The 23701-nt window shown below is 34.1% G+C and overlaps 1 protein-coding gene across 1 annotated transcript in view; it reads right to left on the bottom strand.

Moving 5' to 3' along the window:
• The window catches only part of LOC128552032 (SCO-spondin-like), a gene marked incomplete at both ends in the record, with an annotated part of 64380 nt that overhangs the window by 29730 nt on the left and 10949 nt on the right, over nt 1-23701 (bottom strand). Inside the window, 4 exon segments of the mRNA XM_053533030.1 lie at nt 433-518; nt 6506-6676; nt 20874-21033; nt 21917-21985. Of these exon segments, the coding sequence (XP_053389005.1) occupies nt 433-518; nt 6506-6676; nt 20874-21033; nt 21917-21985 (486 nt within the window).

Here is a 23701-nt window from a genome sequence, read left to right as displayed (position 1 = left end):
AAGCATATTCTATTGCTTTAAGGTAGTTCTGCACGTAAGTAATGGAGCACTGTCACTTATCCGGATAACGTACAATAAAATTTTGATTTGAACTTGCAGAACTTCCTTAAGAATGTAAGTTGAGCTGCAGAATTATTGAATCCCGCAGATAGCACTACATGTCGTATAGCGACCAGTTCCAAGTTGCACCCATTTTTTTACTTTTTATTTCTGGAATACCCTATTCGAACTATTAAAGTTCAATGCATTTACTCTCATTTGTTATCGTTGCTATGTTTTGTCTGACTTAAATAATCGTTTTATGTGTCCAGTTTTCATTCGAACCTGTCAAAATTTTGCAGGTGTGGAGTAAGAAATATATTTGAGAAATATATTTGTTAAAAAAGAAGTTTTCGTAACAAATCTATCAAAACATACGACAAATTAACGTACGTGCCCGCTGGGACATTGGACAGTTGTCTCATTCTCACAGAAACTCGACGCCGGACCATGACCACAGCTGTAACAAACTAGAGAATCTACGAAAAAAAAGAATGTTCAATATGAAATTCACGTAATTTTGTAAAGTAATTGTAACAGATTGTCAAAATAATTTGTTTATCTGATATATTGATAACGTAATATATAAGCACAGATAGTGCTTGACTCCCTTTTCATGCTATCATTGCTATAATTATTGTTGAATTGCTATTTATAACAGGATTTGGGTCATTTGTGGCTGATTTTGGTTCATTATGTTGATAGCTGGATCCAGCATCACACATTATGTCAGATACAATAGTTTAAGGGAACCAGATATTTGACAGAGCAAGTACTCGTTGTAAAATACTATGTATAAATTTGGACCAATCAGAACACGTCCTATAAATAGCATCAATCAAAGCTCACGTCTGCTAAGGTATAAATAGACCTTTCTAACGTAACCTAATTACGAAACGGAATACTGAATCCGTAAAATTGTAGGCTAATTTGTGGTCTATGGGAGACAATTTCATCCAATAGTAATACAATAGTATCTCCCTTAGACCATTATTTGCAAATAACATTTACGGATTCAGTAATCCGTTTCCGATTTACGTTTACGTTAGAAATGTCTACTAGGTAGATGGATGACAGAGAAATCATTCAGTATCCAGCGACTGAAGAAGACACATCGAGGATTCAACTAATAATGTATCCCAGAACCTTGATGAGGATGTTATTGCAACCACTGTCAGGGCGGATAAATTAATAAAAAGAAAAAGTTTGAAGTTCATAGACTAAAGAAGACTTGCAGAATTTCAACAAGGTTCGAGCTATAGGGCCAGCGCATAATAGTTTTATCTGAAGGGTAGTTGATAGCTATAGACGATAGCAAAGATAGGCTGAGCATCAGAAAGCTGAAACAGAGACCCAGAGTTTGGTAATCTACCAGGATAGTAGAAGAGTTCCAGCTTAGACGGTTCAGCGTTATTGGCGAAGTACAGCCAAGGCATCGGGGATATATCTACATGGTAGTTTAATGCTACATGTGATTGCATATAAGCGCTGAGCATCCAGGAGTCAGGGCAAGCATATAGAGTTGCAACTTCAATTAAGAGGACAAAGGCCGAGCATCTATGCGATAGGACTCGTATGTCATTGTCTGACGGGAACTTCAACAAAAAGACCAGTCCAGTATAGAGTCTCCAGCCTATAGGAGTTTCAGCTAATCATTGTTAGTTGAAGATTGTTAGTTTGAAACATTTAGTGATTTACCTGATTCATGAAATTATCTAGCTCATAATTGAAATAATTTAAGATTCATTGGTACACAAATCATTTAGGCAAGGTAGCCAAAGGAAAATTTTTATATGCGAGATATTTGGTCTCACCAGCTCTACGTTTTAACAAAGGACATTCTACATCGTTTGTCAGCTAGTCTAAGACATAGTCACCTTAGCGATTGGACCCATTTCATTGTCAAAGATACTAAAGGCGTAGGCACTTCCCTGGGTCATATAACTCGTATCCTGACACAGATATACATTTTTAGCTTTACCTTAAACCTAAGACTTTATCCTTTACCATTATAATGCACGTTTTATTCGACATAAACGCAATAGTCAAGTGGTAACATTGTCTGACTACGAAACCATGGTCATGAACTCGAACCCCCCTACCCCCCTTGTCAACCTAAAATTACTTTTATTCAGATAAAGGACCCGTGTATGGCTGCATTACACCTGACAAACTTAAAAAACAGGAAAGCTTTTGGAATTGGAGTGGCTTCTTCTGTCTTTTATGGAGCAGTTGTGTTTATTAGTAACCTTTGACAACTATAAATAAGGTCACAAACAGGTAAATAGTTTTCCCTATATATGGCGGCCGTAAAAAGTCCCCCCGTACATTCAATCAGGGCTGTTATATTTCGATCTTCTCAGATCGTTCAGCACGACTTTAATGTCATGTTATTGGTACTGTTTAGTTTCTCAACATGACCATTTCGGCCTGTGTGGTTCCAATACCCCCGCTTTCATAGCCTCGGGTATTGTATAATCACCTCTTGGATATGGTGCCTGCTTTTTAATTTTGTCTTTTAACAGTTCCTGTGATACGCAGGCTCCAAAACCTATGATCCCCTTCCTAAATTCCAGTTTGTTTAGTTCTGCCAATTGTTTTCTCGTTTGGGGCAAACCCTTAACTTTATCTAGGGACCAAACACCGCTCTTCATGGAATACACGCCTCAACACGTGTATCATTGAAGGTTTCATGTTCACTGCCGTTTGAATACATCTGCGGATGACTCTAAATTGCTTTTTGTACTTTAAGCACGTGTAAATATTGAGTTCTGCTCAACCCGGGGCTAGAGGGCGTGGACGGTAGCATGCATTTACACTACCGTCCATGAACAGGCTCAATCAAACCGAGCCTGCAGCATTTTCGTTTTTGTCGTGTTGAGCGACCTGTGAAGTTTCCACTTTTCTCTATTTTAGAGTGCAAAACAGTATGGCTGTTTAAGGAAGGCGGCTTCCTGAGGCAATTTTAAATTAAAACTAGATGTAAATCCCGGAAATTAGCTGAAAAGCTACTAAAGACAATAAAATCTCGAAAGTAGATCCCTCGGAAGAACCGAGAACAAGTCAAACAGTGAAAATTGCAGACTCGGTTTGATTGAGTCTGTGCATGAGCAGTAATCGAAAAGTCGCAGCTTAATACCGGTGTCCACGAAAGCAGGTTCAACTTTACTTTTAAATGATTTGTGCTGTATAGCTTTGTAAAGCAATCAGAAAATGTAAAAGTTATAAAGTGAAATATAAATATAAATATAAATTTATGTATTTCCGAAAGACTTTAAAGACTTTAAAACATTTTCATAGCATTATCATAACTCATCATAATGTAAATTAAGCATTTAAAATCTCTCCAAATTCTTCCTTGAATTATGAAAAAAAATCAACAGGTGTTATTTAAATTTTCAAGGATGTTCAAGACCAGTGCGAGACAGCATACACGTTTACTGCCACGCCAACTACAGTACACTGTAACTGTGATAGCCAAGAACCGACAAATAATACGACAGAATCAGCTACACAGACTTTGTATGACAATAATTTACTTGGTTGAAAAACTGAAAATATAATACTAAAGAATGAACTGGGGAAACCAAAAGATGCATAAACACCAAAGAAGCCAACCTATGGAACATTAAGTTTAGAAGAAATAAAAGGAAATGACAAAAAAAAAAGTATTTCACAGGTCTAACATATGTTCAGTTTATGGCTCTGTTGAACTTTAGCTTCCTTGGAGAGAGTGTGAACGATTTGAAATACTGGTCAAGCAAAATACCCACTAAAAGTACAATCAAAGAAAAACGCAAGATACCACCAGTAGAACAGTTATTCCTCACTTTGGTGAGATTAGGACGAGGATTTGGGTTGTAAACCATGAGCCATCTTCTCAGTGTTTCTGAAAATTATACTAGTACAATTTTCTGTACATGGATTCAGTTCATGTTCAACCATTTCAATGAACTGAAATATCACATGTTTCCAGACCGCCATCGTTTTACCGAATTTCATGCCAAAAGTTTTAAAAACATTTAAAAACATCAGGTGTTCAATGGACTGAGTTTTTTGTACAGATGCCAAGGGACATTTTGCTGGAAGAAGCTATGCATATATATGTTATATAATCAAGCAGCAACGTCAATATTCAATTTATAGTATTCATATTACTATTACCGGTACGAAAAACCCAAATGCAGATGTTAAATATGTTGCCGACGCAAAAGTAGAACTACACATTACACTTCAGCGATTTCAGGCAGAAACAACTAGTCAGTAATGTTAACAAGAGGACCATGATGGACCTATAAGGCTTACTAGAATTTCACAGTTTAAATAAGGTATAACGAAACACCTTTCTGACAATTTACTTTGAAATCTTGTCAGAAGTTTAGAGGATAAGATTTTAAAAGTTTTCCGTGCAGCAATACAGGAAAAACTAGACCCACCCCCGCATCGATGTTATGTTTCTGACAAAAAATATGGGTTTGTAAAATGATTTCATAATTGAAACAACCGTTCAGGTGGAGAATTCTATGGAAATTGTTCTACTTTTAGTTAATGGAATAACCTAGGCATAGCGTTATCCAAAAAAAAAAAACAAAAAAATATGTGCCAGTAATTTAAAGGCAGTTTCTATGGTTGCTTTTCTATCAAATGGATAATTTCAACAATCCTAGTAAAGGGTTACCTAAGGTACATTTATATGAAAGCATATAAATACCAAGCCAGCAGTTATTAAAAAGGCGCCCCTGTGGTCTAGAAGTAGTACGTTTGACTGTCAATCATTTCGGATCTCTATCAAGGCACTGAAGACTTCTGATCTCAATTAAAAAGCCAAGATGCCAAAAAGAGTTAAGTCAATCGGGCACACCTTATTTAAAAGATCTCTCTCTCTCTCTCTCTCTCTCTCTTTCTCTTTCTCTTTATCTCTCTCTTCTAGAGACTTTACTTTACTCTTTTCCTCTTGTCAGATCTCTCTGTGTCTATTGGCAGAGGATAAATCAGCTCCCTAAGTGGCTGCTTCTGTATGAAATCAACTTTAAACGTGTTTATCATGAAAAGGATGCATGCAAAATAAATCTGGCATAATATATTACCGCATGGTAATACGATTTCCCATTATGATAAAAATGGTTTGTCGCGAACACTTGTTGCGATAACGCCATGAATATCATGCAAAAATTTCGCGAAAACTTTTGATAAAATAGATACAACGATCGCGGAATGTTTGTTTGGTGTTCAGTTTTCACATGCAAATAAGATTTCCGGCGAACAAGCGGCTACGAAGTCCCCGAGAAGAAAAAGTTGCTGCAAACTTCCTGCGAAATACCAAAGGAATGCCAATACGATGATGATATTGATTTTTACAGATTTAATTTTAGGTTTAAAAGTAGGTTGGAGATGAAACCATATTCAAAACTTGTTTTCTTTGGCCTGAACACCCGTGCCCTTGAAGTAAAAATAATGTGCCTGTGAAATAATCTTGATAAACTATAACATTTTTTCTGGGGTTCTGGGGTTAAGATGGAGAAAACAAATTCAAACAAGGGGAAAATATAATTACATGTACCATTCGTCAATTTGTCAATCGTTTTTATCTAAAACTTGACATGCGATAAAACAGTTGGAAACTCATACATTTTCATAATTACATCATGGTCGGCGTATAAATTTTGGGCATACAATAGATATTAATCTCAGTCAATCGATTGATATTTCTTGTAAAACCCCTCAAATTTATATCTCGACCGTGACGTAAATCATGACAATGTACTCTTTTTCTATTATATATCTATAACATATGAGAGGATTTTTGAAGTGACGAATATATATGTGACTACGCCCTCAGGTAGCCTCTGAAGAATATGAACCCATATACTTACTCGCTTATTCCTCCTGTTGTATACAGCATAAGCAAAAGGAAGACTGTCCGATTTTCAACAATAACCGTGAATATTAAATCACATGTAAATTGTTCGATTGCTAATTTTTAAGAATCATATCGACGATTTTGGGAAGAAAAAGAATCGGTGCGTTTTTTTAATTGATACCTTACAGAATTCATATAAATTTTGGAAGCAAGCCAACACGTTTTTATTCGAAATAGATCGTGTGTAAAATTATTATTCTTGGATTCTTGTTTACGAAAATGTTAAATGATATGCAAAAATGAATGTCATGCTTGTAATAACGTGAAAGAAAAAATATTTAGTAGATTTTTGAATGAGACTTTTCAATTTCTTGCAAGAATACGATTTAATTTGCACTTTATTAAGTTGAACATAAGACAGAAAATAGAAAGGTATGATAGTCTGTGGTAAAGGTCATCAGAAAAGATAATAAGATGTTAATTATTCATTCATATTTAACAATATATGGAAGTTTTATGCTACATCGTTAAGAATAAATAGCAAATGTTTGCATTCCAGATAAAAGTTTAAAGCACTAGTGTAACATACAAGGAACCCGCGATTACCTGGACAAAGCTTTTCTTGACATGGTTTTGTTTCCGTATTGTTTCCGGCGCAGTAAAGTCTCGGGTCTGATGGAGGTGGGCTATTGCACGCCCTGTGACGGCTTTTTGTTCCGCTTCCGCACGTGACGTCACATGAGGACCACGACGTCCAGGATCCCCAGCTGCCAGGTGCTGAAAAGAAATCATCGTTTACACAAGGAAAAGACATTTAGTGTAATTATATTACGTTATAGCATTGGTGTATACCAGACAGATACTGGACAGACGAGATGTAAGAGAAATGAAATGAAAAACACAATAACATATGTAAGTAACATTTTATGATATTTTTCACTTTTCACTTATTTTGTAAGAAATTGATATGGGGGCGGCTTGAGACTCATGTTTCCTTCAAGAAATCTATGTATAATTATCTCCCTGTAAGATAAAAATATTTACAAAAGTATGCATTTCAGTATAATTTCAACAGAATGTCCTGTTTGTCTGTTCAATTTTTTTTGAGGCCCCATATGGGTTTACCCCGTTTATTCCTTTACATACATGAAACAACAACATACACAGGCTATCATCCAGTATACAAAAGCAATGCAATAAAATGCAAACAACACAATGAATAAATATAAGTTTCAGTTATTCAATCATGTTTATCAAATATGTATCGATTCAAATATAATATTACATATGTATGTAGAAGGATTTTTTTTTAAATGAAAGATGTGATGCTGATTGATGAAAATGGAAGGGGATAAACAAGAGAAGAAAAAAAAAGGGGGAGGGGAAGGATCGTTTCCATTTAAATTGAAAATCTGTATTCGATTTATGTTAAGAAAGAATGCAATTTTGGGGTGGCTAAATTTCAGTTAAAAAAGACCATTTGGATTCATGTTTACCTAATCTGTCTTTCATTAAAAGCTATTTCTTTTTCCAGGGATATACGCAAATATAAATAGTCAAGAAACTGTTTAAAAATTGGAATTATAATCCTATATTTCATTCTAAACATGAAAAACTTGCATAATTTAATAACAAAATTTATTGCACTTTTTATTTTAGTATTTCCTATACAGCCAAAACAAACATCTTCAAAATTGACCGTATAGGGGATATTTTTAGTTTCGAAAAAATGTTAAGTCTATTCCATAAAGCCGGCACGTGCTGGCGCTCCCAAAACAGATGCTCTGTTGTTTCAATATTCATATTGCAGAAATCACATAGATTACTGGAGACCAGTTTACATGTATATAAATATTTGTTTGTTGGTAACAAACGCATTAAGAATCTATACTGAAAACTCCGAAGTGTTGTATCAATAGTAGTTGTAAGCGGTACTGTATATATACGCTTCCAGTTAATGTCACGATTTTCAAAAACATCTTTCCATTTGGTTTTTGCTTTTATGTCTTCAATGGGCAAACATTTTATTTGAATTATGTCTCCCCCCTCTGGGGGAGACATATTTTTTTGCGCTGTCCGTCCGTCCTTCCGTCCGTCCGTGCCCGCGAAATGATGGTTAAGTGACTGCATAACGGTACTTTCTCTTTGATGTCATTCATTCCGTTCTGTTTATATGACTATTTTTCTTTTTATGTGACTGTTAGAACAACAGAGAGAACAATGGGGGAGTCACATAAAGACCGTTTCGTTAGAACGTCCGTCCGTCCGTCCGTATGTCACACTTCATTTCCGAGCAATAACTGGAGAATTATTTGACCTAGAACCTTCAAACTTCATAGGGTTGTAGGGCTGCTGGAGTAGACAACCCCTATTTTGGGGTCTCTCCGTCAAAGGTCAAGGACACAGGGATCTGAACATTGAAAACCATTTCCGATCAATAATTAGAGAACCACTTGACCCAGAATGTTGAAACTTCATAGGATGATAGGTCATGAAGAGTAGATGACTCCTATTGATTTTGGGGTTACTCCGTCAAAGGTCAAGGTCACAGGGGCCTGAATATTGAAAACCATTTCCGATCAATAACTAGAGAACCACTTGACCCAGAATGTTGAAACTTCATAGAATGATTGGTCATGAAGAGTAGACGACCCCTATTGATTTTTGGATTACTCCGTCAAAGGTCAAGGTCACAGGGGCCTGAACATGGAAAACCATTTCCAATCGATAACTTGAGAACCTCTCGACCTAGAATGTTGAAACTTCATAGGATGATTGTTCATGCAGAGTAAATGACCCCTATTGTTTTTGGGATCAATCCGTTAAAGGTCAAAGTCACAGGGGCCTGAACATTGATAACCAGTTCCAATCAATAACTTGAGAACCACTTGACCCAGAATGTTGAAACTTCATAGGATGATTGAACATGCAGAGTAGATGACCCCTATTGATTTTGGGGTCAGTCTATTAAAGGTCAAGGTCACAGGGGCCTGTTCATGTAAAATCATTTTTTGGAAATATCTTGAGAACCACTTGATCTAGAATGTTGAAACTTAATAGGATGATTGGACAAGCAGAGTAGATGACCCTATTTACTTTGAGGTCACTTGATCAAAGGTCAAGGTCACAGGAGCCTGAACAGTGACTTGAGCACCACTAGGCCACGAGTCTTTAAATTTAGCGGGATGACTGGACATGCCAAGTAGATGATCCCTATTGCAGCCAACCATCAGTGTCTCTTTGACTTTCGCTCCTGACCCCTATTGACTTTTTGCCTATAGGACTTTGCATTGGGGGAGACATGCGCTTTTCTATAAAAGCATTTTCTAGTTTTATATAGTAATTGATTAGGTTTATCAATATTTTTTATTTTATTAATTAATGTATTGTCCCTATTATTATTAAAGAAATTTTGAGTCATATATTTTATGCTGCTTTTTGGAATACTCTTTATTAATCTAAAATAGTTAAGGTAATTATGTTCTTCTAAATCTAAAATTTGTTTCGCTTCATTAAATCCGTAAAAACATTTTTGCCGAAAGTCGAACAACTGGTCTATATATTTTATATTTTTATTATACCAATTATTCCAGAAAACTGTTTTGTTTTGCATTCGTATTTCCGAGTTATGCCATATAACATGGTTTATATCTTCTCTTATTTGGTTGTATTCGTGACTAATCTTAAACCAAGCAATTAGAATATCTTTTAAGAATACATTTTTATTGCAGATTAGATCTGTGTCATCTTTATTTAAGTTACATTCAAAAACTAATTGACCAAACTTTTCAAGAGCATTTACGTAGAATAGTTTCCAGGGACCTTTGTTCTCGTCACATATAAGTCGTTTTACCCAACAGGCTTTTATGGAATGCAGAAACAACCTAATATCTGTTAGTTTTAACCCTCCTAGTTCATAGTCCTTAGTTAAAACCTTACGTTTTATTTTCTCAGATTTATTATCCCATATAAAACTGAAGACCGTTCGGATAATATCTGTTATAATGTTTTCTGATGGATTCGGCAAGACAGTAAAGGGATATATGAGTTTTGGCAGAGCAAACGTTTTTACTACCGTCACTTTACCTAAAAGACTGAGTTTTCGGTGTTGCCATTGTTTTAAACAATTTTTGAATTCTTCTAATTTCGGCTCAAAGTTTAATTTTATATTTGATTCCCTGTCATTATAAAATGTCATACCAAGGGTTTTTGCGCTTTTTGATGTCCAAATGAAATTTTTTGTTGTTGCGTATTTCACATCTGAGGTTTTTAATGATCCTACTCTAAGTACTATTGTTTTTTTTATATTTAGAGTAAGTCCAGAAACATTGCCAAAATCGGTTATAAAATCTATTAATCTCTCAAACGATTCTTTATTACCGTTGTTAAGATAAGTTGCATCATCTGCAAAAAGTGTTTGCTTTATTTCAGTATTCCCTATATTGATTCCTTTGATGTGTTCATCTTTTCTTATAGTATTAGTTAATAATTCCATGCAAACGATAAACAGCGAAGAAGAAAGAGGACATCCCTGTTTGCTCATAACTTATAATATGTGGTAAAACATTTTTAAGTCGATTAGAGATAGTTTTTGTTGCAATTTTATAGTCAACATTAAGTAAACTAATTGGTCGCCAATTCGCTAGTGAAGTTTTGTCTTTTCCAGATTTGGGTAATAATGTTAAAATACTTTGTTTTTTGCAGGTCTGACATTTTTCCCTTCTCGTACGAATAATTAAAAGCGTTTATGAAGTATACCTTAATGTCTTTCCAAAACATTTTATAAAATTCTGTTGTAAGACCGTCAGAGCCTGGACTTTTATTGTTTTTCATGTCAAAAAGGGCTTTAGTAAATTCCTTATCTGTAAGTTTTCCTTCACATATACATTTTTCTTCATCAGATAATTTCCTAATAGATTCATCCAAAAATTTTGTTGTGGACGATTTCAGCTGTCGTTTTCTATATAAGTTTTTATAAAATTTAACTTCTTCGTTTAATATTTCTTTTTTATCATTTATTTCTTGTCCATCGATTATTAATTTTGTTATATTCTTTTTTTCTGCATTTCTTTTTTCTAGTTTTGCGAAGTACTTAGTATTTTTTTCATTGCCTTCAATATTTAGTGCTTTAGATCTGTTTATAATGCCATTCACTTTTTTATCGTACAGGTTGTTTAATTGTTCTTGTTTATCTTGTAAGCTTTCTTTTATTTCTTTTATATCTATGTCCTGATTTTGTAGTTTAATTTCTAAATCTTTAATTTCTGTTATAAGTTTAAGCTCTTGTTCTTTATTTTTTTTCTTCTTATTAGTCGAGTATCGTATCGAAGTATTCCTTATATTTCCTTTTATCAATTCCCATAGGACATCGGGCTGTGCTTCCTCATTGAATTCAGCAGTATCAGTAATACTTTTTCTTATTCTTTTGTCTGTTCAATTTGACAGCTACTGGGATATTTAAAAAATCTGACCTATGAAACATGATTATCAAATTGAGAAATGAGTTGAGTTTGGACATTTGTCCGTTTTGGACAGTTTGGTGTGTATATGATTATATTTTCAAATCTATATCGATCTCCATCTATATACCTATTGTCGTAATTTTGGAACGATTTTAGATATTGTCTTATTTTTTTGCCCGTAGAGTATTTAATGCAGAGAAAATCTGCTACTTTGTGTAGAATTATTGAGTAAGCTATAGTCAGTGTGTATAACAACATATAGCTCAATAAATCTTTAGGGGCTTAGGCCCCTAGTTGACAAAAGATAATAGGTAAGGGTAGACAAAGCTATAACTAAACTTTATGGTGCAGGATACCATAATTAAAAACAGTTTTCAACATTTTGAACTCGTATAAACAAAGTTTTCATGTTTTCTGTGCTTTTTTTCGATGTTAAGAAGTCACAAATAAGTAAAAGAAACGGAACTTATCATATAACAACAATTGTCCTGTATATATAATATTCGTTCCAACAGAATTTCAGTGTAGATTTAAGATATAAAATGGAGTTAAAGGTTTTCGTCTTGTATATAACAAACTTGTTTAATAGATCATACCAGGAAATTAATAACAATGGTGGCAGTGTCGCGATGAGGACTTAAACACGTTTTCAAAGAGACTTGGGATATAAATTTTTGGCAAGAGCTTAATTGGACTAAAACCTGCTAGTTTGTGGACTATAAATCAAAATGGGCATGAAGAAGAATATTGAGAAGGAGTCTAGTACAGTTTCCTTAAACAGTGGCATTAATATTGATCAAGGATATATAAATGAACTTGAGCAGTTAAACAATTACATTTTAGATCCACTGCTACATGTATGTTTCATAGCAAGTCTACCAAACAGTAGCACTGTAAGTATGATGCAGCAGGTACTCGAGATAAAATACAGTGACTATGATGTAGACAAATTAAAACTAAAGAAAATGACCGACTCTGCTATAAAATTGTTCAAATCAACTTGTACAGAAACAAAAACCTATGAAACTCCCAACACCCGTGAGCAGATAAATTCTTAACAGTGGCATGCAAGCCGAAGCCTAAGAAATACAGCATCGGTTGCTAAGGAAGTTGTTTCAACAAGGACCCCTAGAGGTAGATATCACCTTCTAAAGACACTGTTATGGGGAAAGGCTAACCTGACGTAAAAGCGTTGCGTTAGGGAAAAATCATGAAAATGAAGCATTTGATGCATACTGTAAAGAAATGAACAATTCATACAAACTTGAAAAATCAGGATTATTTATTGAATTAGGATGCAGTCCTGATTGACTTATATACGGTAACGACGGGAACTTTGTGGGTGCCGTGGAAATCAAATGCTCTCTGTGTCACCCAGCAAGTACAGACTCTTTAAAAAGAAGTCAAAGATATAATCATTGCACGCTCATACCAGACTATCTGGAAATGAGAATTCCAAGACGACTTAGGCCTGTTGAGCTTTAAAATTAATTAGGCTTAATAACTTAAGTCAAAGAGTATTCCAGTACTAGTATTTAACTTTGTAACAAAATTCATACACTGAATACTATTACATTATTAACAAGAGGACCATGATGGTCCTGAATCGCTCACCTCTTCCCACATGACCCAGTTTTGAGTATGACGTCGTTTTTTCTATTATTTGACATAGTGACCTAGTTTTTGAGCTCATGTGACCCAGTTTTGAACTTGACCTAGATATTATCAAGATAAAAATTCTGACTAATTTTCATGAAGATCCATTGAAAAATATGGTCTCTAGAGAGGTCACAAGGTTTTTCTATTATTTGACCTATTGACCTACTTTTCGAAGGTACGTAACCCTGTTTTGAACTTTCTCACTAATTTTCATGAAGATCTCATGAAAAATATGGCCTCTAGAGAGGTCACAAGGGTTTTCTATTTTTATATCTACTGGCCTAGTTTTTGACCGCACGTGACCCAGTTTCGAAACTGATCTAGATATCATCAAGATGAACATTCGGATCAATTTTCATGAAGATCCATTGAAAAATATGCCTCTAGAGAAGTCAAAAGATTTTTCTAATTTTAGACCTACTGACCTAGTTTTTGACCGCAGTTGACCCAGTTTCAAATTTGACCTAGATATCATCAAGATGAACACTCAGACTAAATTTCATACAGATCCCATGAAATGTATGGCCTCTAGAGAGGTCACAAGGTTTTTCTATTATTTGACCTACTAACCTAGTTTTTAAGGCACGTGACCCAGTTTCAAACTTGACCTAGATATTATCAAGGTGAACATTCTGATCAATTTTCATGAAGATCTATTCAAAGGTATGGCCTCTAGAGAGGTCACAAGGTTTTTCTTTTTCAAGACCTACTGACCTAGTTTTTGATCGCAGTTGACCCAGTTTCAAACCGGACTTATATATCATCAAGATAAACATTCAGACCAACTTTCATACAGATCCCATGAAAAAATGGCCTCTACAGAGGTCACAACGTTTTTTTATTATTTGACCTACTTACCTGCTTTTTGACAGCACGTGACCCACTTTCGAACTTATCCTAGACAGCATCAAGATGAACATTCTGACCAATTTTTATGGAGATCCATTCACAAGTATGGCCTCTAGAGAGGTCACAAGGTTTTTATATTTTTAGACCTACTGACCTAGTTTTTGACCGCACATGACCCTGTTTCGAACTTGTCCTAGATATCATTAAGGTGAACATTCAGACCAACTTTCATACAGTTCCCATGAAAAATATGGCCTTTAGAGAGGTCACAAGGTTTTTCTATTATTTGACCTACTGACCTAGTTTTTGACCGCACGTGACCAACTTTCGAACTTTTCCTAGATATCATCAAGATGAACATTCAGACCAACTTTCATACAGATCCCATGAAAAATATGGCCTCTAGAGAGGTCACAAGGTTTTTCTATTATTTGACCTACTGACCTAGTTTTGACGGCACGTGACCCACTTTCAAACTTGACCTAGATATCATCAAGGTGAACATTCTCACCAATTTTCATGAAGATCTCATGAAATATATGGCCTCTAGAGAGGTCACAAGGTTTTTCTATTTTTAGACCTACTGACCTAGTTTTTGAGGCACGTGACCCAGTTTCGAATTTGACCTAGATATCATTCGGGTGAACATTCAGACCAAATTTCATACAGATCCCATGAAAAATATGGCCTTTAGAGAGGTCACAAGGTTTTCCTATTATTTGACCTACTGACCTAGTTTTTGACGGCACGTGGATCAGTTTCGAACTTGACCTAGATATCATCAAGGTAAACGTTCTGACTAATTTTCATGAAGATCTTGTGAAACATATGGCCTCTAGAGAGGTCACAAGGTTTTTCTATTTTTAGACCTACTGACCTAGTTTTTGAGGCCCGTGACCCAGTTTCAAACTTGACCTAGATATCATCAAGGTGAACATTCTGGCCAATTTTCATGAAGATCTTGTGAAATATGTGGCTTCTAGAGAGGTCACAAGGTTTTTCTATTTTTAGACCTACTGACCTAGTTTTTATCGGCACGTGACCCAGTTTCGAGCTTGACCTAGATATCATCAAGGTGAACAATCGGACCACATTTCATAAAGATCCCATGAAAAATGACCTCTAGAGTGGTCACAAGCAAAGTTTACGGACGCACGCACGGACGCACGCACGGACGACGGACGTCGCGCGATCACAGAAGCTCACCTTGTCACTTTGTGACAGGTGAGCTAAAAATGGCAAAAGCTGTTATACGTTTTATATCATAAAAACTACCTATTGGAAAATGCATGTTGTAGGCTCATAAAAGCGCAGAATATGACTAACTAAATATAAATTGAAAAATGACTCCTTTTTGCTTTTAATAATCATATTATAAAATAAACTATATAACCTGACGAAAGACATAATATCTATTAATCAATCAAAATCTGTAGTTTTATCATTCAAACCAAACTGTCATTTATGTTACACATTTTTTTCAGCTGTATATGTTGCAACATATGGCAAAGAGATCAGTTACAAATAGATTAATGCATTATGTAACAAGGCCTTCCAACAGCCAGATATCTAAGCTTAATTATATCAGAGAAGATGTGTGTTTTCTGTAATTTTACACATATTTACCAAACATTCATCCGGATTAATTTACATTTTCTAATCATGGATAATTTAAGCACATTATTTAAAAATACCTCTTCAGGAATTGCTTGAACAGAGGAAACATCAGACAAACCGACCCATACTATCAATATTAGATTTTCATGTAACTGGTGATCTAAATAGCAGAGTTGGCAATAAATGTGATTTTATAGTACATGATAATGTAAATAGTGTATACGATGATGCAGATTATATTCCAGGCAGTACCCTTGACAGGGCCTCAGTAGACAGAGTACATAATAATCTAGGTATAAAACTGTTAGACATGTGTAAATCTACTTGCCTAAGAATTGTTAATGGCAGATTAGGTGACAGTTGTAAGCATACATTTTACTCCCGTAACGGAACATCTGTATTGTAATAATTTCTCACCTGATTATGAAACACGCACTGATATAAAATACAGATGGGATAATTCACTTAAAGAACAATTTCGTTCAGGTATAATTTCAAAATTGCCTGAGTTTAACAATATTGTAAATGACATAGATTATTCAAGCAAACAATCAGTTAATAATGTTTTAGAAAGTTTTTCAGACGTAATCCGCAGTGTTGCTCACCCGTTATTTTCTAGGCAATGTGGTTATAATAATAGACCTATATTTGATGATAATTGCTGTACCAAATGCAGAATGGTTTGATACAGAGTGTGTGAATGCTAGAAACTCGTACTTAGAGGCTCTGCGATTATTTAACTTGGATAAAACCCCTGTTAATAGAAATACTTTATGTTTAAAGAAAAAGTTTTGTAAGGGCATAAAACGCAAAAAGAAACGTTTTTCATATAGAAATAAGATGAGTGAAATTGAAAAACTAAAGACACAGAAGTAAAGGTCGTTCCACGATCGATGCATTATACATTCTTATGTCAATTGTTCAGAAATATATCAATGAAAATAAGAGATTACATGTTATATATGTCGACATGTTTAAGTGTTTTGATAGTATTTATCGCAATGCTTTGTGGTTAAAGATGTATAAAACTGGCATTCAAGGTAAAGTGTTGAGGATAATAAAAGATATGTACCAAAATGTTAAGTTTTGTGTCAAATCATGCTCATCATATTCTGATTACTTTAGTTACGCTATCGGTTTACGTCACTGGGGGTAATGTCGCCTCTATTGTTCTCACTGTTTGTAGAAGATTTAGAATTATTTTACAAGAAAGTATACATTCTGGACTGCATATTGATGATATTTTTTTTGATTATGCTATTGTTTGCGGATGATATGGCCATTCTAGGTAAATCGCCCGAAGAACTCCAAGAGCATTTAGACAACCTTTATTTATACTGCAGTGATTGGGGTTTAAAAGTTAGTACAACAAAAACAAAACTAATGGTCTTTCGAAAACGGGGGAGATTACGCCATGATGAAAATGGTCCTATAATGTAGGTTCGATACTTAATAATGCTTCGGAAATATGGGGGTATACAAAATCTAAAGAGATAGAACGTTTACATTTAAAGTGTTGTAAAAGACTATTACAAGTCAAAATAAATACGTGTAATGCTGCAGTGTATGGAGAATTAGATAGATATTCTCTATATATTGTTAGATATGTAAGAATTATTAAATATTGGTTTAAACTTGTATATAGTAATAGACATTTCTAACGTAAACGTAAATCAGAAACGGATAACTGAGTCCGTAAATGTTATTTGCAAATAATGGTCTAAGGGAGATACTATTGTATTACTATTGGATGAAATTGTCTCCCATAGACCACAAATTAGCCTAAAATTTTACGGATTCAGTATTCCGTTTCGTAATAAAGTTTACGTTAGAAAGGTCTATTAACATTATTCTTAAAACAATATACAATATGGCATTAGACGATTGTAATAGTGGTTGTATAAACTGGGTATCAAGTGTTAAGAAGTTACTAAATGATAACGGATTTTCATATGTGTTTGATAATGCATTCTATTATTCATATTGATAAATTCATAATGATTTTCGATTAAGAATAATTGATACGTATAAACAGGAATGGAATATAAGTGTTAATAATAGTCCAGTACGTCCTAGATATGTATAGACTATTTAAAACAAGTCATGACTACGGATGCTATTTAGACGTACTACCTCGAAGTCTTAGATTTTATTTTGTTAGACTAAGACTTTCTGCTCATCCTTTAAGAATCCAAACAAGAAGATATTTACGTAACAATATTCCACGAAATGAACGTTATTGTTTGTGTTGTAATAAACGAGACTTAGAGGATGAATTTCATTTTATTAGTATTTGTCCATATTATCAACAAATACGGAAAAAAATTATTAAGCGACAGTATTTTGTAAATCCATCAGTTTTTAAGTTCCATTCTCTACTAAATTCGACCAACAAAGATGAGCTTATTAATGTGTGTAAATATATCAAAGAGGCAATAAAAAAAGAGATTTGGTTATTAATAATACATTATAAAGAACGCATGTCATTGTATTCTCATTTCCTTTGTTAATTACATTATATTTGATTATATATTTTATGTCTAGGTATTGTTTTCTCTTTTCTAGTTGTTAATAACATGTTTGTTACTTTCTTTAAAATTGTATGAACGTGACTATGTACGATGTACGATGTACAAGTCTCAATAAAATTATTTTCTGTTCTGTTCTGTTCTGTTCTGATACTCCATTTTTGAAATATTGCAAAATTTAACAGACATTTTTGTGTTTAATATGTGTATAATTGGAATGAATGGTCATTGGTAAAAAGAAGTCAAGTCAAATGTCATTTGAATTGATCATACAAATGGTCACATGGTTCTTTTAATGTCACTGAAAATAACGACAAACTAGAATTTACAGAAGTAATAAAATTACTGTCAAATTTTAGTATATTCCTAAAGTTGTGTGTAACTGAACAATATTTTTAACTTTTGTAAGCAAAGCAAAATGATTGGACTAACAAAATTATATCATGTTTTACTAACGAAAAAATATTGTCAAATTATCACTGTCATTCGAATGTTGTGTTATAGGTAAGAAAAGGGTGCCAACTTAAAAAGCTTTTTAAAAATGATAACGTTTCATATACAGAACGTTCTCTTCTAACAAGATTACATGTACTAATGCGATTTCAAGGCTGATTGTCTACCTAATCAGTTAGCGGCCTTGTATATTGAAACCATACTTTGCAATGTCTGACCTCTGCTGCTACAACAAAGTCAGAATAACATTTGAGCACTGTCAAGATCTAGGCCTTTAAAACAAAACCCGTAGATTTCAGATCGAGAAGATTTAGTGCTAGCAGCTCGTTTAAGGAAAAGTCAATATGTTTGAGTTTGTACGTCATATAGATGAATTGTTAGAAAATTACTGAGATAAATATAGAAATAGAGACAAATATAAGAACTATCAACCAACAGGAAAGGTGTTTTAGTCTGAAAACTCCACAAAAAACTGTAATCGTCGTTTTGATGTAACACTGTTAAAATAAAATGTTAGGGTGGATTTTCCGGAAGCACAGAGCACTCCAAACACAACCAGAGAGTCATACATCGCAAAGTAGGACCGCAACAAAAAGAAACTAAAGTGGAATGATATAGCAGACGGGTTGCTTTAAAAATCCAATAACAAGCACATTTTGATTGTATGCAAGGAAAAGGAAACAAAACTAAGAAATAGAGAAACGGTTGAGGTGTTAGGGGAAGTGGAAATAGATAAGTTTCTCTCCGATGGGTAAAATTCGTGGGAGATCTTCATCCATCCATTTAAAACTATGATAAGTATTGCTTGGTCGAGAATGAACTACAGCTTTTTCAGTTTCTAAGGTAGTTCTGCATTTTCGGATCAAAATGTTTTCCGCAAAGTAGAATTTGATTAAACCCTGAGTTTTCAAAACTTCCGAATATACTAAGAAAATTCAACAAATAAATGAAGATATGGTCGTGTGCTTGATTTTTTGCTATACTGATTTGAAAAATTAGGACATCACGGTTGTTTTCATAATTGAAGTCTATGGGAAAATCACAATTTTCATAACATTTTCGCGAATAGAGTTTTTTCTACAATGTAGATTTTAATGAAACTCCTCACAGTTGTAAATAAACATATGGCCTATAATATGGTGAAATAAAATGTCACTATTTTGAATTATTTATTATGTCAGATGTTTTAATATCATATTTTAACTTTAGAAAGATAGTTACGCCGCAATTGTAATAAATTTACTCACGAGTTGCTATTAATTCATAAAATGATTTTCATTTCCGTACACCGAATCCAAGCTTTATTCTATGTTATCCGGATAAATGACGTTACGCCATCACTTCCGGTTTATCAAACGTGCAGAACAACCTTAAATCAATCTTTGGGGCTATAATGAAAAATGCCTTCCGACAGATTTTTAGATGACACGCTGAAAAGTTACCAGAAATTGATATCTGCGATGAAAAAAGAGTTCCATTTCGTCTTACCCAGCTGAGGGATATCCGATTTCTGACAGCGTATCAACTAAATCCATTAGCTGAAGTCACTTTTTGAAAGGTCTTTGGATTCGCAAGTCGCGTTATGCACTGGTTTTAAGAAACGAAAATCTATTGGTGAAGCTAACTTTGTTATATAAACTGGTGATTGTAAAATTCCATCATCATTGTATAAGAGAATTCCAGAAGATTGTTTCGCGAGATAAGAAATTGTGGACGATGCGCTTTTATCTATCGATGGACAGTTTGAACTCATTATTTACACAATAACTTATAAAATACGGTATGCATCAAAATAATCTTCCACTGGTTCTGTGTTGTTTACTTCAGTTACATACTATCTATTTTTTGTAAATTCTATATATATATATATATTAATGAACTTTTGAGATATTTAAAGATGTGTTATGTGGTAAAAGGAATAAATTTGTATGATGGCATGATTAGATTGTGTCGAAATTGTGAAATGGTATCGACAACATTAACAGCATATTGTTCAGAGCGTACGTTAAATAAAAAAAAAAAAAAAAAAAAAAAAAACAAGTATTTTCAAGGTAAAAAATGGAGGGTTCGCTGTTTTGTTCAGAAAAATCATTTTCAGCGTATCATCAAGTAACAGATATGTTTACATGAATACATTCTTTTTAGTTTGAAGTTGTTCGGCTCGGTAATGGAAGTGTTCATTTGGTAAAATGAAATATTTGACGAATTTAATTGAAGTTTGCAGATTTATCAAGAAGAAAACGAGTCAGTGGCAACTCGAAAAGTGCCTTCTGCAATTGTAACCAAGATGGACAAAAGGAAATGACTATATCAGGAACTTGTGTTATTGAATCTGTAGCGTATTTTTCGAATGTTAATGAAACAAAATCATTGAAAAAAATTCACTTTCCATCAAAGAATACTCACTTTTCATCGGCAAACAGAATTGGTTGTTACATTTATTGTAGTAACAGCATTGAAAACAGTAGGCATATACACGTTTGTTGCGAACTATATCTCTTCCAACAATGTTTAAAGTGTTGTGATCATGCCAGTAATTGTCGCCGTACCGTATATCGTTACAATTCTGTAACAAATAATTATTCTACATGTAATGAAAGGGTTACATAAACATGATAGACATATCCATACCAACAAATATATTATAGACATACCAAGCATATTATATACCAAAGATATTATAGACATACCAAACATATTACAGACATACCAAGCATATTATATACCAAAGATATTATAGACATACCAAACATATTACAGACATACAAAAATAAGATTATTTTTTTATTTAACGTCGCACCGACACATGATAAGTCATACGGCGACTTTCCAGCTTTAATGGCGGAGGCAGAACCCAGGTGCCCCTCCGTGCATTATTTCGAAAATAAGATAGACATACCAAAATAAGATAGACATACTAAGACATGACAGATACGCCAAAACATGACAGACGTACCGAATGAAAATATCATAATAGCCATGCGAAAACATTGTAGGTTCACCAAAATGTTATAGATATACCAAAATATGATAGACATACTAAAATGTGATAGACAGGCAAAAACTGATATGCATATCAAACTATGATAAACATACCAAAATATGATAGACAGGAAAAAATGATGGACATACCAAGATAATTATGATAGATATGTCAAGATACGGTATACATATCAAAATATGATAGACAAAGCATGACAGACATACAAAATAGGATAGACATTTCAAAACATAAAGACATACTAAATCATGATAGAGATATAACTTTGACAGACATTGATAGGCTAATCCAATTATAGATATACCAAAATATGATAGAAATATCAAAACAGATAGGCATGCTGAAATACACTAAGCTTACTAAAAGCTGGTAGACATCAATGAAATATAATCATCATTTTTTTAGAAAGAAACACGTTTCATGTGCTGCCAGAATATTCTTTAGTTACCGATATCTTAGTACACCCATGATTACCGCTTCCACCCATACCTGTTGTCGTAAATCGATTGAAGCATGCCTGGAATAGAATATAAGAATGATTCAATATAAATTGTCTGAAGTATTCCTGAAATGAGATATACCCATTATTCAATTCATATTGAATGAAGCATGTCTGGAATGAGATAAACGTATCATTTTAATGAAAATAGACTAAAACATAGCAGGAATGAAACACGCATTATTATCAAATGTACTGCAATTAAAACAGCCTGGAATGCGAGATACGCATTACTCAGTGTAAATCGACAGACTGAGAAGTATGCATTATTCAGTGTAAATTGACTGGAATGAGATATACGCATATCTTAATGTAAATTGACTGAATTATGCTGGGAATGATAAGTACAAATTTTTGGTGTAAATTGACTGGAGCATGCTTGCAATGAGAAATAAGCATTATTTAAGCCATATGTTATAAATGACGCTCATGATATAATTATTATCATGAGAATAAACTGTCATAAATATCACATATATTTTCTAGATCATTCAAGAACATTCAAATAATTTTAATTCATGATGATATTATTGAGCACTAAACACCTTTCTTGAGCACCTTTCTTAATATTTCGGCCAAGTTAAAGTAAAACTGGAATACGTGTTATAAAGGTATGACCCAGATGAGACGGCAACTGATTCGTATCCGACAGACACACTTAACTATAGTATACATGTATGTTATAAAAGATCAACATGAAACTGTATATTCATTTTGATGTATATGTAGGTTTGTTGTGGGGATAGGAAAACTTAAAATAACAATACGGGAGCTACCAGAAACCTAAGTCTCCAGAATACATATAAACTCGAAATGATAGCCGGGTAACATATAACTTGCGCAAACGCCGGACTAACTACCTGGTTTCTCGTTAAAATATCTGCTTTGAATAAAAATTGTTATAATAAAACATAACGATGTTAGCCGTAACGGTTACAATAATAATAAGGTTACACAATTCCCAAATGACAGCAGTTTACTTTGAACTTATCGAATTGATGAGACTTATCCGTTTAGATGAAATGAAGCATCTGTATGGTGGCTGATTTCTGCCATTTCGTGTGTTCGTGTCGGCGAGGCGAAATGTCGAAGTAACGAAAACACGAAAGGTCGAAATAATGTATATTTGTTCGTGCCGGTGTAACGTTGCAAAAAGACCCCCATAGAATAATGACCCCGCCCCCCACTCCCCGGGAGGTCATTATTTTATATAGAAAACTGACTCCCCGGTCATAATATTACCACAAATAAATGGCATTTCACTAGGAACTACATAACCCTCTATTTTCTTTTCATTTTTTCGTTAGTTTGTGATAGAACTTTCATGAAAAATAGGTGTAGGAAAAAGTGATGTTCTCTAAAGATACGATACGTAAAGACGATCTGAAGTTGTCGTTTTTTATATGAAACAAAGAAGGATTTGAATTACTGACCTTTAACCTTTAATAAGCAAGCGCGCTACCATTGCACCACTGAGGCTCACAAATGTGGTAAGTATTTAAAAGAGGATGCGTAATTCGGCCTCAACCGGCATAGCTGGTTTTTAAGATGCGTGATTATGCCACCGCAATTCGAAGAATAGAGTAAATTAAGGTTGCTTGCCAGACTTCTTTGACGTCGGTCGACATAATAATGGTCGAAGAGTAAAGATACCGTATTGCCCTGATATTCGGTATTCATATACAAGGACACCTCTCTTTCATTTTGTACGATTCAGATCTTTTATATTCCTTT

The sequence above is a fragment of the Mercenaria mercenaria genome, unplaced genomic scaffold (assembly GCF_021730395.1).
Source record: "Mercenaria mercenaria strain notata unplaced genomic scaffold, MADL_Memer_1 contig_1961, whole genome shotgun sequence".
In the NCBI taxonomy this organism is placed as follows: domain Eukaryota; kingdom Metazoa; phylum Mollusca; class Bivalvia; order Venerida; family Veneridae; genus Mercenaria; species Mercenaria mercenaria.
This window is presented reverse-complemented; position numbering and strand designations above follow the sequence as displayed.